The following is a 14,705-nucleotide window of genomic DNA, read 5'->3' on the forward strand; positions in this document are numbered from 1 at the left end:
AAAAAAAACCAAAAACCCCAAAACTTTATTGGAGGTAGGGAGATGACTTTGTTGATAAATTATTTCCTTCCTTCCTATTTTGTTTTTTGAAACAAGGTTTGTCTGTCTAGCTCTGGCTGTCCTAGAACTCTGCCTTTGTACTCACAGAGATCTGCCTGCCTCTGCCTCCTGAGTGCTGGGATTAAAGGTGTGAGCAGCAACCACACCAGCGTGGTAAAGTACTTTCTGCATAAGCTTGTAGAGCTCAGTTTCATCGCCTACATCCCACTGGGTGCAGCCAGGGTGCCTATAATCCCAGTGCTGGGAAGGAAGACAACAGTAGGAACTCCGGGGCTAGCTACACAGCCAGACTAGGTGAGTCAGTAAGTGTCAGGTTCCATGAGATTCTGTCTAAAGATAAAGTGGAGGGTGATTGAGGAAGATGCTTGCCTCCAATCTCTGGTTTTTACATCAGCGTATACACACACACACACACACACACACACACACACACACCTACACATGAATGTGCATGAACACACACACATCTATACATGAGTATACGCGAAGACAGACACACCTACACACAAATGTTTGCAAACACACACACACCTACATACAAATATGTACTGGGACCCACATACACACATACCTACACACTCACACAAAACAGATTATAGGGATTTAAACAAGAAGAAAAACAAAGAAAGTAAACACAGTTTGGGGAGGCACGGCTGGCTGTGTATCTGTCCCCTCTTATTTCGGCACGGTTTTAAAGAGTCCGTCTTCTCACTCTGTTTTGCAAACTGCAGTTCTGAACATGCCATTAGGTCTGTGTCATTACATATTTCCCAACAATATTGTCTGCGGCGGCTGCAGAATATTGCATTGTTTGATTGTGCCATAATTCATTTAACTACCACTTTCATGAATTATTTATCGATTGTTTTGGTGCCAGCACTCTGCAAGAAACAAATGAATCCAACAAAGCCATGCTCTTGGAGCAGCAGAGAAGGAAAAGATAGGTACCGACAGCAGGCGCCGATGTCTTGAAGGTTAGCAGGGGTAACCTGCAGATAGAGAGAAGGGTGAGGGACATCTAAAGCCTGGAATTTCAAGCCTTATGGGACTTCCAGATCCCTTCCTTTACCCCTCCTCCCTGGAGAGCTTTTAAAAACTCATATTGCTGGCCCCAGCCTAGATTTCCTGTCTTGTCAAATGCGGAGAGGGCTTCAAGATCCATTTTTCTAAGAGTTCTGAGCGCTGCTGTTCCGGGACACCTTAAATGGATTTAAGGTAGTTTCACCGTTTCACTCAGATAAGCGGCTCCCAAGGTGTGTCTGTCTGTCTGGGTGATGAATATTTCATACTGAGGCATCTCTGATAGACCGAGCGGAAGTGTGATGGCTAGGAAGGGACACTCATAACCTGACTACAGGAGCTCTGCCCTGGCACTCTGTGTCCTCATGTCAAAGAGGCTGGTGATGAATTAACTGTCATTGGTGGTCTGACATCACCAAGTGACAGAATAAGTAGGAAATCTCTTTGTTATAGCTGCTGTAGGAATTGTTTCCTTACTACAAGCACCTTGAGTGCCACTTCCTGTGTTAGGAGTTGGCAGATGGAGGCTGGAGAGATGATTCAGCGGTTAAGAGTGCTTGCTGCTCACTTCTGAGGATCAGAGTTCAGATCCCAGCATCCACACTGGGCAGCTCCCACTACACCCGTAACTCTGGCTCTGAGGAATCCATGCATTCTTCTGCCTTCTGTGGAAACCTGAATATGCATGGATCCCCCCACACACACACACACACATATGCATGTGTGTGCTCACACAAACATACATATGAACATAAAAATGGTGGGCGGGTGTAAAACATTAAGTTAGTTTCTAGAAAAAAAAGAACAGGCAGAAATAAGAACAAAAATTACAAAAAGGAGCAGGAGCAACATAAACTAGGAAGAAATATAGGGTTTTCAAAATATACCACCAAGTTCATTGCCAGAATGAGCTGTAAACTTCGAAGTCTAGAAGCAGTCGTTACCAAAATGTGATTCCCCAATAACAGCAGCATCAGCACCAAGTGGGAATGTGCCAGAAATGTGGATTTTCTGAACCTGGGCCAACCCATGGTGGTAGATGCTGATTTAAAGACAAATTTGAAGGCTGCTGTTCTGGACTCTTTTGGGTTTCTGCCTCAAAAGCAGAAGGGCCTGTGTGGTTGGGAATTGCTCAGGCCTGCTTGACAAGGAAGATTGGGGTTCAGGGTATTCCAGTCAGTTACTGGAGCAAAAGTTAAAAAAAACAAACTCAGCCAGGGCCTCAACTGGGGCAGCAGGGGTGCAGGTGGGGAGGAAGAGGGGCATCTTAGAGCAATGCAGGGAAGGAAATGATGTCTGCCCTCCCCCCGCCCCATATTGCTAGCTTCTCAGCCCCAGACCCGGAATCTTTCTTCAGGGCTGGGTTGTGGTTGACGGTACAGGATTTGGACAGTGTCTTCCGTGGGTCCCTTTATTTTCCATGGTCTCCCCTGTCAATGGTAAAGCCTGTTTCTTCTGTAGGTCTGGGAGAGCATCTCTCAGCTTTGTCATCATGGTGTTAAGGAGGCCCGAGGCAAGAAGAAAGACCAGTAGAGTGACCCCCTCACCCTCCTAAGCAGGCAGGAATTGCTGGTGTTTGTGAGCCGCCCCATATGGGAGCTGAGATCCAAACTCTGGTCAGTCCTCCTTTGGATGAATGTGCCAGTCTTAAACTATGTTTCAGTTTGCTCTGGCCATCATAAGGAATGAACATATCTACACAAATACTCCACCCCTCAGTTCTGGTGGGCAAGTCTGAGATCAAGGCAGCCATGGGTTTGGTTTTTTTTGAGGTTCCTTTTCTGGTGGCAGCGTCTCCCTCTTCCTGTAAAGATCCAAGCCAGATTGGGTTTACCCACCATAATGGCCTTGTTATTGCTTTGATCATATCTTTAGATACATCATTGCCAAATATAGACAGTCTCAGGTACCGGGAGTTAGGAATTCACTATGAATTTGGAAGAGGAGTGGCACAAGGAAGGAGATAACAAGTAGGGTCTAGAAACACGGAGAGATAGTAATTCAGCTAAACGATTTAGCATAAACACCCACAAACATGATGAGCTGCTACCATGACCCCATCACAACTACAGTTAAGGAACTGGAAAGAAGAAAAGGAATCCAAACACTTAAAACACCCTGTACGACCAGGGCAGTTGTGTCAAGATCCACAGGGATGCACCTGCAGCTTGTCAAGAGGTGGGGCAGAGTGGCTGAGGGACACCATCTCTGCCTTTGTTTCCTGGTTAGTCCACGTGTGCACTCCATGCCTGATGAGGTTTCTCTCTCCCTCTGGAGTAAGTGTAGACTGGGTTGTATATGGCCACTATAAAGATTCAGGTGATAATTCACATAAAGGAGTTAACTTGAAAACAGCACATCCCAGACCCTTGATAAAAAGCCATTCTTAAAAACTGAATCCTAGGTGGTGGAGAGATGGCTCAGAGGTTAAGAGCATTGCCTGCTCTTCCAGAGGTCCTGAGTTCAAGTCCCAGCAACCACATGGTGGCTCACAACCATCTGTAATGGGGTCTGGTGCCCTCTTCTGGTCTGCAGGCATATATGCAGACAGAATATTGTATACTTAATAAATAAGTAAATAAATAAAAATCAACTGAATCCTAAGTTGGGGGTGGTTGCACATGCCTTTAATTTCAGCACTTGGGAGGCTGAAGCAGGCAGATCTCTGCGTATGAGGCCAGCCTGGTCTATAGAGCAAGTTCCAGGACAACCGGAGCTACACACAGAAACCCTCTGTCTACAAAACCAACCAATCAACCAACCAACTAACCAACCAACCAAACACAACCAACAAAAATGAATCCTGTTAAATTTGACTCGCACTTTCATCTAGATTTTTTAAAACATCATCCTGAAAGAATGTTTATAAAACTATTACTTGTTCAACATCTTTTAAAAGCAACAACAACAATAATAATCAAATGAAGAAAATGGAATAACATTTCTCTCAACACCTCCCTGGTCTAGGGCTATAGCCCTTTCCCAGATCATGGTGGAACTAATGCCAATTTGCCATACCTTTCGGAACCTCAGTCTTCCCCAGTTGCTTTGGGGGGGCTCATAAGCTGATGATGTCATGCTGCCTGGTGAAGTCATAAGCTGATGATGTCATGCTGCCTGGTGAGGTCATAAGCTGATGATGTCATGCTGCCTGGGAAGTCACAAGCTTATGTCATGCTCTTGCGCAGATTCTATATCATTCAAGCAGGGAAGAACCCAGAGGCAGTTCATGGAATGTACATGCTGAAGGTTTCCCTACCATCATCATGAACTTTCCCACAGGGTGCAAAGGAGAGCCTGGGCTGGATGGCAGGAGGGGTCAGGATGGCTTCCCTGGATCTCCTGGGCCCCCAGGACACAAAGGTGACACTGGAGAGGCTGGCTGCCCTGGAGCACCAGGTAGAGTTTCCCTGCCTTCCCTGTTCTGTGACATTGCAGCCCTCACTAAATTGGATGCACAAGTAGATTTGCCTTGGATACGAGCTCCGCTAGCATCCAAGGGATGTTCATGTTTTCTGTTTTATATCAATATATCCCAGTCACCAGGGAGGTGTTTTTATCCTTAGTAACCATTGTGAGGGGTTTCTAAGACACCCCTCCTCCATGCAGAGGATTTGTGCTCTGTGAACTACTGACAGACTCAGGGTGCAGTTCTGAGAGGCAGGCTGTGTCCTGCTTCCCTCTGCTTTTTGATGCTGATGCTGAAACTAGAAAATGCTTATTAAATGGAATACCCTAAAATGTGGGCTTTGTTTTCTTTCTTTTTTCCTTTCTTTCTGCAGGCCCTCCTGGTTCGATTGGTGATCCTGGGCCCAAGGGGTTTGGCCCTGGATACCTCAGTGGCTTTCTCCTTGTTCTCCACAGTCAGACAGATCAAGAACCCGCCTGCCCTATGGGTATGCCCCGGCTTTGGACCGGGTACAGCCTGTTATATATGGAAGGACAGGAGAAGGCACACAATCAAGATCTCGGTATGGATGCTGTCCCATGCTATACAGGGCCATCCATGCTATGGTCCAGAGAGCAAAACCCTGGGGTTAACCTTACAGATGCATCAACTTCTTAACTACTAATCTTCCATGGCATTACTATTTAAGAACAAAACAACCCTCTCATGCTAATTCCCATGATCCTGTTACTACCACTGAGCCTCTTTCTGGTGACTGGTTATTACCTGTCTACTTATTACTCACTTTTATTTTATTTGACACATGCTTTCACTACGCAGCGCTGGGTGACCTGGAACTGTGTAGACCAGGCTGGCCTCAAACTCACAGAAACCAACCTGTCTCTGCTTCCTAAGTGCTAAAGTAAAGATGTGGGACACCACACGCATGGGGGGGCACAAGCATGGGACGCCACAGACATAGGGAGCCACAGGCATGGGCCACCACAGACTTATGCTGTAAATGGAGACTGCCTGTTCATTTTCCAGATGCCCAGACCCAAATAATCACATAGACACTATATTAATTACAATACTGCTTGGCCAGGAGCTTAGGCATATTCCTAGCTAGTTCATATCTTTTTAAAATTGTTTTTATTGAGCCATATATTTTTTCTCTGTTCTCCTCTCTACTCCTATCCCTTTTACCCTCTCCCAAGGTCCCCCTGCTCCCAATTTACTCAGGAGATCTTGTCTTTTTCTACTTCCCATGTAGATTAGATCCATGTATGTCTCTCTTAGGGTCCTCTTTGTTGTCTAGGTTCTCTGGGATTGTAAACTGCTTTTCTTTGCTTTATGTCCAAAAGCCACTTATAAGAGTGAGTACATATTATATTTGCCTTTCCGGATCTCGGTTACCTCACTCAGTATGATGTTTTCTAGATCCATCCATTTGCCTGCAAATCTCAAGATGTTAATAGTTTTTTTTTTCTGCTGTGTACTCCATTGTGTTAATATACCACATTTTCCTTATCCATTCTTCAGTCGAGGGGCATTTAGGTTGTTTCCAGGTTCTGGCTATGACAAACAATGCTCCTATAAACATAGTTGAGCACATGTCCTTGTGGCACGATTGAGCAACCTTTGGGGATATACCCAAAAGCAGTATTGCTGGGTCTTGAGGTAGGTTGTTTCCTAATTTTCTGAGAAAGCATCACACTGACATCCAAAGGGGTTGTACCAGTTTGCATTCCCACCAGTAATTGTAGAATGTTCCCTTTACCCCATATCCTCTCCAGCATGAGCTATCATGAGCATTTTTGATCTTGGCCACTCTTACAGGTGTAAGAACTCTCAGAGCCAAGTTAAACTGAATTAATAAATGCAGATTTAATAAACAGGGCAAGGCAAAGCCGAGCACTTTTGGGTGGCTCTCAGGAAGGCAGGAGATAGAACACAAGGGTACATGTGGCAGATCTGTGTACAGGGTCTTAAGTTGTCTGTAGGCGGTCTTGAGACCGTCCAGAGGAGGAGCGGCTGACAGCGGGCTTTCTTGGGAGCGGGGTCTGCAATGGGAGGAGTGGGGCTGGGTGGAGCAGGTGTCTATAAACGCCACCTGTGGGAGTCACCCTCTTGCACACAGCAGGCTGCTCATAGACTGTGTATCTTCTTTCTAAGGCTTGGCGGGGTCTTGTCTTCCCGTGTTTAGCACACTACCCTTTGCCTACTGCAACATTGACCAAGTGTGTCACTATGCCCAGAGAAACGACAGGTCCTACTGGTTGGCCAGTGCGGCTCCTCTTCCCATGATGCCACTCTTGGAGGAAGAGATCCGCCCTTACATCAGCCGCTGCGCTGTGTGTGAGGCCCCAGCGCAGGCAGTGGCGGTCCACAGTCAGGACCAATCCATCCCACCGTGTCCACGGGGCTGGAGGAGTCTGTGGATCGGATATTCATTCCTGATGGTGAGTCTCCTACCCCTGAATCTTATGCCTGTCTAGATGGTAGTTCTGTGTACTGTGTAGACACCAGAGGACACAAGGTCGTCCAGGCCAGTGCGGACTATAGCCCGCTGAGCTACAAGGCCGTCACTATTAGTTTTCATTTTTTTCTCATTATTCTTTGGTAAGTTTGGTAGAAGATGGATTTACTTTAGCCATCAGTGAAATTGGCTCCATTTCACATAGTCACCCCAAACACTTCTTAGTGCACCTCGGCAGAGCCAGGTGTGTCACTGATTGGCTGAGCCTTAACGCTTCATTTTTGTCTCGGTAGCACACAGGAGCTGGGGACCAAGGAGGAGGGCAGGCCCTGGTGTCACCTGGCAGCTGCCTAGAAGACTTCAGAGCTGCACCATTCCTTGAATGCCAGGGCCGACAGGGAACCTGTCACTTTTTTGCCAATAAATACAGCTTCTGGCTGACCACGGTGAGCCCAGACCGGCAGTTTTCCTCTAGCCCGTCACCGGACACCTTGAAAGACGTTCAGGCCCAGCGCCAGAAAATCAGCCGGTGTCAGGTCTGCCTGCGAATTCAAAACAGCTAGAGGATTAAAAACATGCAAACGGGCATGAAGAGAGACTTCCGTGGAGGAAAAGATGCCCCAACTACTGTAGCAAATTCAGTGGTGCTCTCTCCCTGCTCCTTCAGCCACGCCCTGTCTCCTTCAGCCACGCCCTGTCGTCCTTCAGCCACGCCCTGTCGCAGCGTGGCTCCTCCAGGGGCCCTCCTTCTCCTCGCTACAGATCAAGCGAACTCTGCACACGTGGATTTGTTTGGCCCCCACCAATCCAGATGAAACCCGCACATTCCCCTTTTATTGAGATGATGGAAGAACAGGCTTTATTTGAACATGTGTTAATTCCCAGAAAAGCGAATGAATGAAAAAGACCAGATTATAAATGGCTGAAGACTTCATTCATTGGTTGATAGCGTCTCAGACAACTGAAGTCAATTATTCTGTAATCCATTGGGCTTCTGGCTAGATTTTACAGGAACAATATAAATAGGCCAACAAATGAAGCTTTGTAGCAGAGATTTTCAATGTTTCAGAATGACTTCCTCTCTAATCTATTATAATCTATTCTTTTTAACCATGCACTTTAAATAATTGTGGGACCATGGCCCAAAGAGGTTTTGAAAAAGGAGGAAGAAAAGAAAAGCAGCCTCTGTACACTGCCAGCATTAGCAGTTTATTTCAAAGCAGAATGAGTCATTTTGCCAGGAAGGCCTGCAGTCCTGTATTCCAGGGCCTCGACATTAGCATAAACACTTCACAGACGAATATAAAACATTATGTTCTCTCCTGCATTTTACAGAGAATAGAAATGCCTACTCTGGCAACCCTTTTGAAAAGTAGCAATTATAGAAAAAATATATTCAATAAGGGATTAGGAGCCTAAAAGCTATTAATGAATATTAAGGTAGTGATTCACAAAAATCGACTCCCCGTCCCAGGGAACCTGCAAACAGACTACTTTTCCCCAGTCGGGGGGCCAGAGTGTCCTTCTGCTAATGGCACTGAAGCCACATGGGGCTTACTCAGGCAATCCGGAGGCTGGTACAAAGCCTCTGGCTCTCCTCCCCAGGAGAACCTGTGAGGCTCCTCCTCCACACGCATAATGGCAACTGGCTCCTGAAGTGACAGGGCTATCATTATGCACTTGGGAGAAAATTAAGGGCTGGCTTAATTAAACTTAGGTAAGAAGATTCATTTATGTCAGGGTCACCCCACCAGGAAGGCGTGGGGCTCTCTTGAACAGAAACAAAGACGATATCCAATCTGAATTTTGAGCTCCTGTGATTTTGTTTTTTTATAGGAGCATCCATTTCGCCAATTTTCAAACGTTCTTAATATCGTATTAGCATCATGGCAAGACAGCTGTTTGACGCTGGACCTTAGCAGTTCCTGCACACGGGCAGGATCCGTGACAATTTGCAGTGATTTTTCTGCATACCGAAAGGTCTGTTGGCTACTCAGTCACGGACTGCTACAAATCACAAATAGAAAGCCTTGCTAGAAAAGACATTATTATTATTATTATTATTATTATTATTATTATTATTATTATTGTTATTATTATTATTATTATTATTTTGAAACTAACCTTCCCCAGCTAGAGTAAAACTGGCATTTCCCCTGAGGGTGACACTCATGTCAGAGCTCACTTTTCAGGGCACTTAAGAATAACTGAAAGAAAAACTCAGTTAAAATTTTGTTTCCGGGCCTGGAGAGATGGCTCAGTAGTTAAGGGCACTTACCGTTCGCACAGAGGATCTGAATCCGGTTCCTAGCACCCAGGTCAGGTGGCTCGCGGTCACCATTGACTCCATTTCCTCTCCAGCCTACCTGGGCACTCCCGTACACATGCAAATACCCACCCACAGAAACATACTCACACACATAATTGAAAGCAAAGGTAAACAGGAAAACATTTCTAAGACGTGTTTTCCTTGCCATCCTTTGCTCAATGACGGGCTCCTTTATGCAGAATACATTTAGCGTTTTTGTGTAGGTTTCCTGGGGGAATGGCAGCTTAAGAGAACTTTCTGGTCAATAATGTCTATTTTACTTTATTGTTTCTAAAGCTAGTTTTTAGTCTGCAGTCCAACTTGGCCCGGGACTCACTACAAAACTCCACGCTGGCTTCAAAATCTTGGCAATTTCCTAGAGACTCCAATGTACTAGAAGTTCAGCCATTTTTTCTTTTTTTCCCCTTTGTTCTTTTTCTTTCTTATTTTTTTTTTAAATAAAGAAACCAGGTTTTTGTTTTGTTTTGTTATTGAAGACATGGTTGACATTGTTTCATCCTAGTCTGGAATTCACTACGTAACCAGGGCTGAGCATCTCTATTTTAACATAAAATATTTTCTTAATGTAGCAGAATATTTCCTATTGACCTATTTGATTTTGAGTTCATGCTATCTGTGTTGAATATTTTGAGTGTCTAAAGTTGAGGCCCACTTCTTTTTTATTTGCATTACTCTTGTGTTTCCAGAATCCCCAAACCAGGCCTCCTGATAGTTCATGATGAACTTAGTCTGAGAACAGGCTCTAGGAAGAGGTGAGGGGAACAGGTGAACCATTAGAACACATGTCAAAACCTTCCATTTTGCAGTTAGGATATTAACACTCTTCATAAATAAGTTAGGACTGGCTGAATCAGGAGGGCAGTTTAGCTCCCTGAGATAGAAACCATGAAATAATTCAAAGTATAGATTCCACAGCTCTTCTCTGAATATGGCATGGGCGGAAATGTATTTTGAAATGGTCCAAAAGAGCAAAACAATGGGAAAACCATTCTTGGGACAGAAGAGAGTGTTATTTTTTTAAAAGTTATTATTTCTCTTTCCACCTGGCTACGTATCAATGTTTTTGGAACAGCCTTGCTCAGCGGGGTACACGACAAAGCTTTGTAGTTATCCTAATCCATTACTGTGATGGTCTTATCTAAACCTCCTTTTTAGGACCTCCGCCCTTGTCTGGCTGGAATGTGCTTAGATCCCTAATGGGAATTACTTGGAGGCCCCATACTAGAACATGGACTGGGTGTTTCTTTCTGGGTCCTCATTCTTGGTAAGTGGAGCCTCTCCATCAGACAGGTGTCTATGCTGCCTGTGGTCTGTTCCCTAGGCTGAAACATCCCCATTTTTATGGGGGCCACTACCCCATCCATGCTCCTAGTTTTCCACCTAGCCTCTCACAGGAGATAGCTCCAGTCTGAAAACCCGGCCATCCTCTAAATTCCACCCAAATTAGATTTTGTTATCTTTTGGCTTATCATCCACAATGACCACACCGCCTATGAAATCCAAATGACTTCACATGGGGGTGAAAGTCCATCGTGAACTGTGAGGCTTGCGAGCATCTCTCGTTAGCCTGAGTTGCACACAGATCTGCCAAACATTCACATTTATTTGTGTCTCTGGTTCCTCTCTCCACCATCGATGCTCTCCCTTGGGTCCATTAGTTTGGTAGACACACATTTATCCTAGCACAGTAGACTAGTGGAGGTGTATGAATTTCCCAGAGACTTGGGGGTCTGTCTGTTCTCCATCTCCATTCTCTGATATCTTAGCACACTCCCTTCATTCCCTGGTTAAAAACTGAGGCCCTTGTGGGACAGGGACCACGCTTTGCTCGTCTTAGGATGTCCACTGTTAGCATATGAATGTGACAATTTTCTACACCTTATTAAACCTTTGATGTTCAGCTCTGTATATAAGATATCATTGGTAAAAGGGTGCCCAGCATAATAAGCCTTACTTACTTCAGAATATCAAAACGTTAAACATTCCCACACACCCACAAGCTCTTACTACAATAACCAACACAACACCAGTCAACCAGCACTGGCCCTTTTAAATGACTTCTCTATGAGCTGAAATCAGAAATGAGATTTGCTCAGAGACTTGGCAGAAAGAAGATTCTTCACTGAAATAGCACGACGGCTCGGGCTGCAATCTGTATTCCCTCACAATGTAAAGACTTCTTGGTACCAAGTTGCATCTACAAAGTCCGTGTATGTTTTGAGTGCTTAGTAAAAGTCAGCAGAATACCAAGGAGACTTGGACTTCATCGAAGAGTTCCTTTTGCACTTCCTGCAGGTTACCGCAAAACAGTCGGCTCTCCTTTGTGATCAGGGGTCCACTGGAATAGTTTAACAGCTGTGTCCTACCTGGTATAGCTGGCTGTAAGAAGCATGGGGAAAGGAGGACTTCTGGATGGACCCAGGTTTCAGTCCAGATGTGTCCCTTCCCAATTCTGTTGCCATGGGTGATTTCTGCTAAATTTTCCTCATCTAAAATTTAGGACATTACACTCATGTTGAAAATTAAAGTTGGATTATTACCTACCTAGTGCATAGCAGCCACCATGCACCAATTATCGTCACATCGTCTATTTAAAATAAGGTATTCAATATGAAAACTATTTCTTGTCTCCTCCCCCCCCCCAAAAAAATAAAATTACATGTTGATTCTCCCAGGGCATATAAATTATTGGCTAGAATTATTCATACCTAGCCAGCTCTTAACATCTTTGGGAATGCTTCTTTATTTCAGTTCTTGGTTACTGTACCACAACAAGTTATCACAGTTTCCTGCAGGGACATTATGAGTAAGGTCTGCAGGGACCAAACAATTGGCATCAAAAAAAAGTCAGCATTCTACAATTCTGCTATCCACAAGAAACTCTGCATCATGCATTTAAAACAGGGTCCCTGGCTCCCATATCCATGGGAAATGTTTGAACCTTATGGTGCTTAAATATTTAATGATTCATTGCGAAAATGTGAAACACACTTGATAAACTGCATCACTTTCTCTAACCTATTGTTTTAGAGTAAAAAATTTTGATCATGCAACTTTTGCAAGATGCCCGATCTACCGTTGACCCATAAATATTTGCTGTATTGTCACTTATGATATGGTTCATTATATATAAAATTGTGTGATGGCTTCCAGAACCACTGTCTTGATGAATGTATTTCCTTTTAAACCAAAGTGGGTTTCCTTTTATGTGTTCTATAGGCAGATGTATGTATGTGCAGGTTGTGTGTATGTGTGTGTGCTATGCATATGTAGGCTAGAGGCCCCAAGTTATTGCTCCACAGGTGCCATCCACCTTGTTTTTTTTTTTTTTTTTTTTTTGGATGGCATCTTCATGGATCTGAAATTCACTAAGTAGGCTAGCTGGCTGGCCAGGAGCTCCAGGTACCCACCTGTTTCTGTGTCCTCAACCCTGGGATTAAAGCATGCACCACCACGCCTGGCTTCCTTTCTTTAATGTGGATTTTGGAAGGTTTAACTCATCCTCATGTTCTCGAGGCAAACACTGACTGAGATACCACCCCAGCACCGTGCCCATCTTTATTTTAAAGTTACCTTGTAATGCGGTCTGTCCCCAGAACTGGCTGAGTGGGGAAAATAAGGTGGATTTGCCAGAAGGAAGAGCCAAGGCTGGGGAGAGTGAGATTCTGAGGCTATGCGAAGGATACTTCTCTATTCTGTGTTGGGTGGAGAAAAGAAAGAAAACCAGGCCTCAGGCAAGAGGGTCGAATTAATTAATTACAGGTGGTGGGCAATATAAGTCTCAGCCCTGACAGGCCTTAGTTGTCATGTTAGTTAAGCAAGACAATGCTGCCTACTCCCAGGACTATTTGAAAGGCTGAAGGTATGAAGGCCAACTGAGGAGACATGCACGGTAAGATACTGAGACTTGTAACTTCCCTGTGCTGGCGAGCTTTTCATCGCTGACATCAAACACCTGAGAACAATTGAGAACAATTGAGAACGAGAGTTTATTTGAACTCAGCTTCCATTGGAGCTTTGCTGGATTAACTGAGGTGTATAGCCGAGTCTCATGCTGTGGGAGCATGGAGCAGAGGCTGCTCGCATCATGGTGGCCAGGAAACAGACTGAGAGCAACCAAGAGTGGCCCAGAGCAGCACAGTCTCCAAGCACACGGCTGCTCACTCCAACTAGGCTCCACCTCTGGAAATCACCACTTCTCATCAGCAACACAAGGCTTCAACACATCGGCCTGAAGGGTGACAGGGTGAGCACAGGGGGCACTTCATATCCAAACCACAGCAGCACGCACTGCTGGACATGGGTATTCTTGGCGCAAGTTTTTGTTAAAAACGGGGAATATTTAAAATGGGTGATACAATGTTCCTCTGGTCTCAGAAAAGCCAGTTTGCTTCAGAACGCATAACGAGAGTGGAGGCGGCTCAGTTGGTAAGGTGCCTGCGGCATAAACAAGAGGATCCGAGTTTGGATTCCCAACACCTATGGACACTCAAGCTTGGAGAGGTACTGTCCATACAGGCCGAGCACAGAGAGGGGTGGAGTCAGGTGGATCCTGAACTCTCTGGCTAGACAGGCTAGCCCATCAATGTCTAAAGAGAACTCGTGCTAAAAATAATGTCAGGGTATTGGGGCCTGGAGAAACGGCTTGGTGGTTAAGGCTAGTGGCTGCTCATTCAGAAAACTGGAATTTGTTCACGGCACCCATGTTGGGCAGCTCACAGTCTCAGGGGACCCAATAGCCTCTTCTGGCTTCTCTGGGCACCTGCACGCACACACACACACACACACACACACACACACACAGGAGTTTGAGAAGCACTTTGGTTTACCACCTGTCATTATAGGAATGAACATCTTTCTACTTCATTCCTCAAGTATCTATTGGCTCCGACATTTCAAAATACTGCTGAAGGCACAGCGAGGAGGGAGAAGAGAAACGTGACTATATTCTCCCAGGTCCCACCCTGGGAAGGAAGATGTACTCTCATGGCACAATCAGCATTGCCAAGTAACGTGTGCCTATCAAGAGAAGCAGACTAAACAAAAACAGCAGGTCTGCGAGCTGAGCTGTGGTCTCTAGGAAAGGCCTCAACTTGGTGACAGGATGTGGAGGACAGAACGGGCTGCGGGAGAGGAGATGCCAGTCCTTATCCAGTGCTGAAGAGATCCCAGTATGAGAAGTATTCGCAGCCTGGATGGGAAGACCAGTGAGCAAGCTGTTAGGAACACATGGGCCGAGGTCCAAAGCTGCTGGGAGCCCGGCTGTTGAGGTTAATGGCTCTGACCTTTACCATGTGTCCACAGACAAACAATAAAAGATATTTGAGACAATGAGTGGTACGGCTAAAATGGGTTTTGGAAGCCCAACTGGCATCGGTATGTCGAGCTCAGTGAAGATGTATTTTAAGTACTGAGCAAAGCAATGAATC

General features: G+C 45.2%; 1 protein-coding gene across 1 annotated transcript in view; it reads left to right on the top strand.

The window, feature by feature from the left end:
- Nucleotides 1-12,431, top strand: part of Col4a4 (collagen type IV alpha 4 chain) — a 121,775-nt gene extending 109,344 nt beyond the window's left edge. The window contains exons 45-48 of the mRNA XM_038339472.1: nucleotides 4,363-4,479; nucleotides 4,863-5,051; nucleotides 6,644-6,930; nucleotides 7,241-12,431. Of these exons, the coding sequence (XP_038195400.1) occupies nucleotides 4,363-4,479; nucleotides 4,863-5,051; nucleotides 6,644-6,930; nucleotides 7,241-7,510 (863 nt within the window). The 3' untranslated portion in view covers nucleotides 7,511-12,431. The remainder of the gene's footprint in view (nucleotides 1-4,362; nucleotides 4,480-4,862; nucleotides 5,052-6,643; nucleotides 6,931-7,240) is intronic.
- The last annotated feature ends 2,274 nt before the right edge of the window (nucleotides 12,432-14,705 follow it).

Source organism: Arvicola amphibius, chromosome 8, assembly GCF_903992535.2.
Source record: "Arvicola amphibius chromosome 8, mArvAmp1.2, whole genome shotgun sequence".
Classification (NCBI taxonomy): domain Eukaryota; kingdom Metazoa; phylum Chordata; class Mammalia; order Rodentia; family Cricetidae; genus Arvicola; species Arvicola amphibius.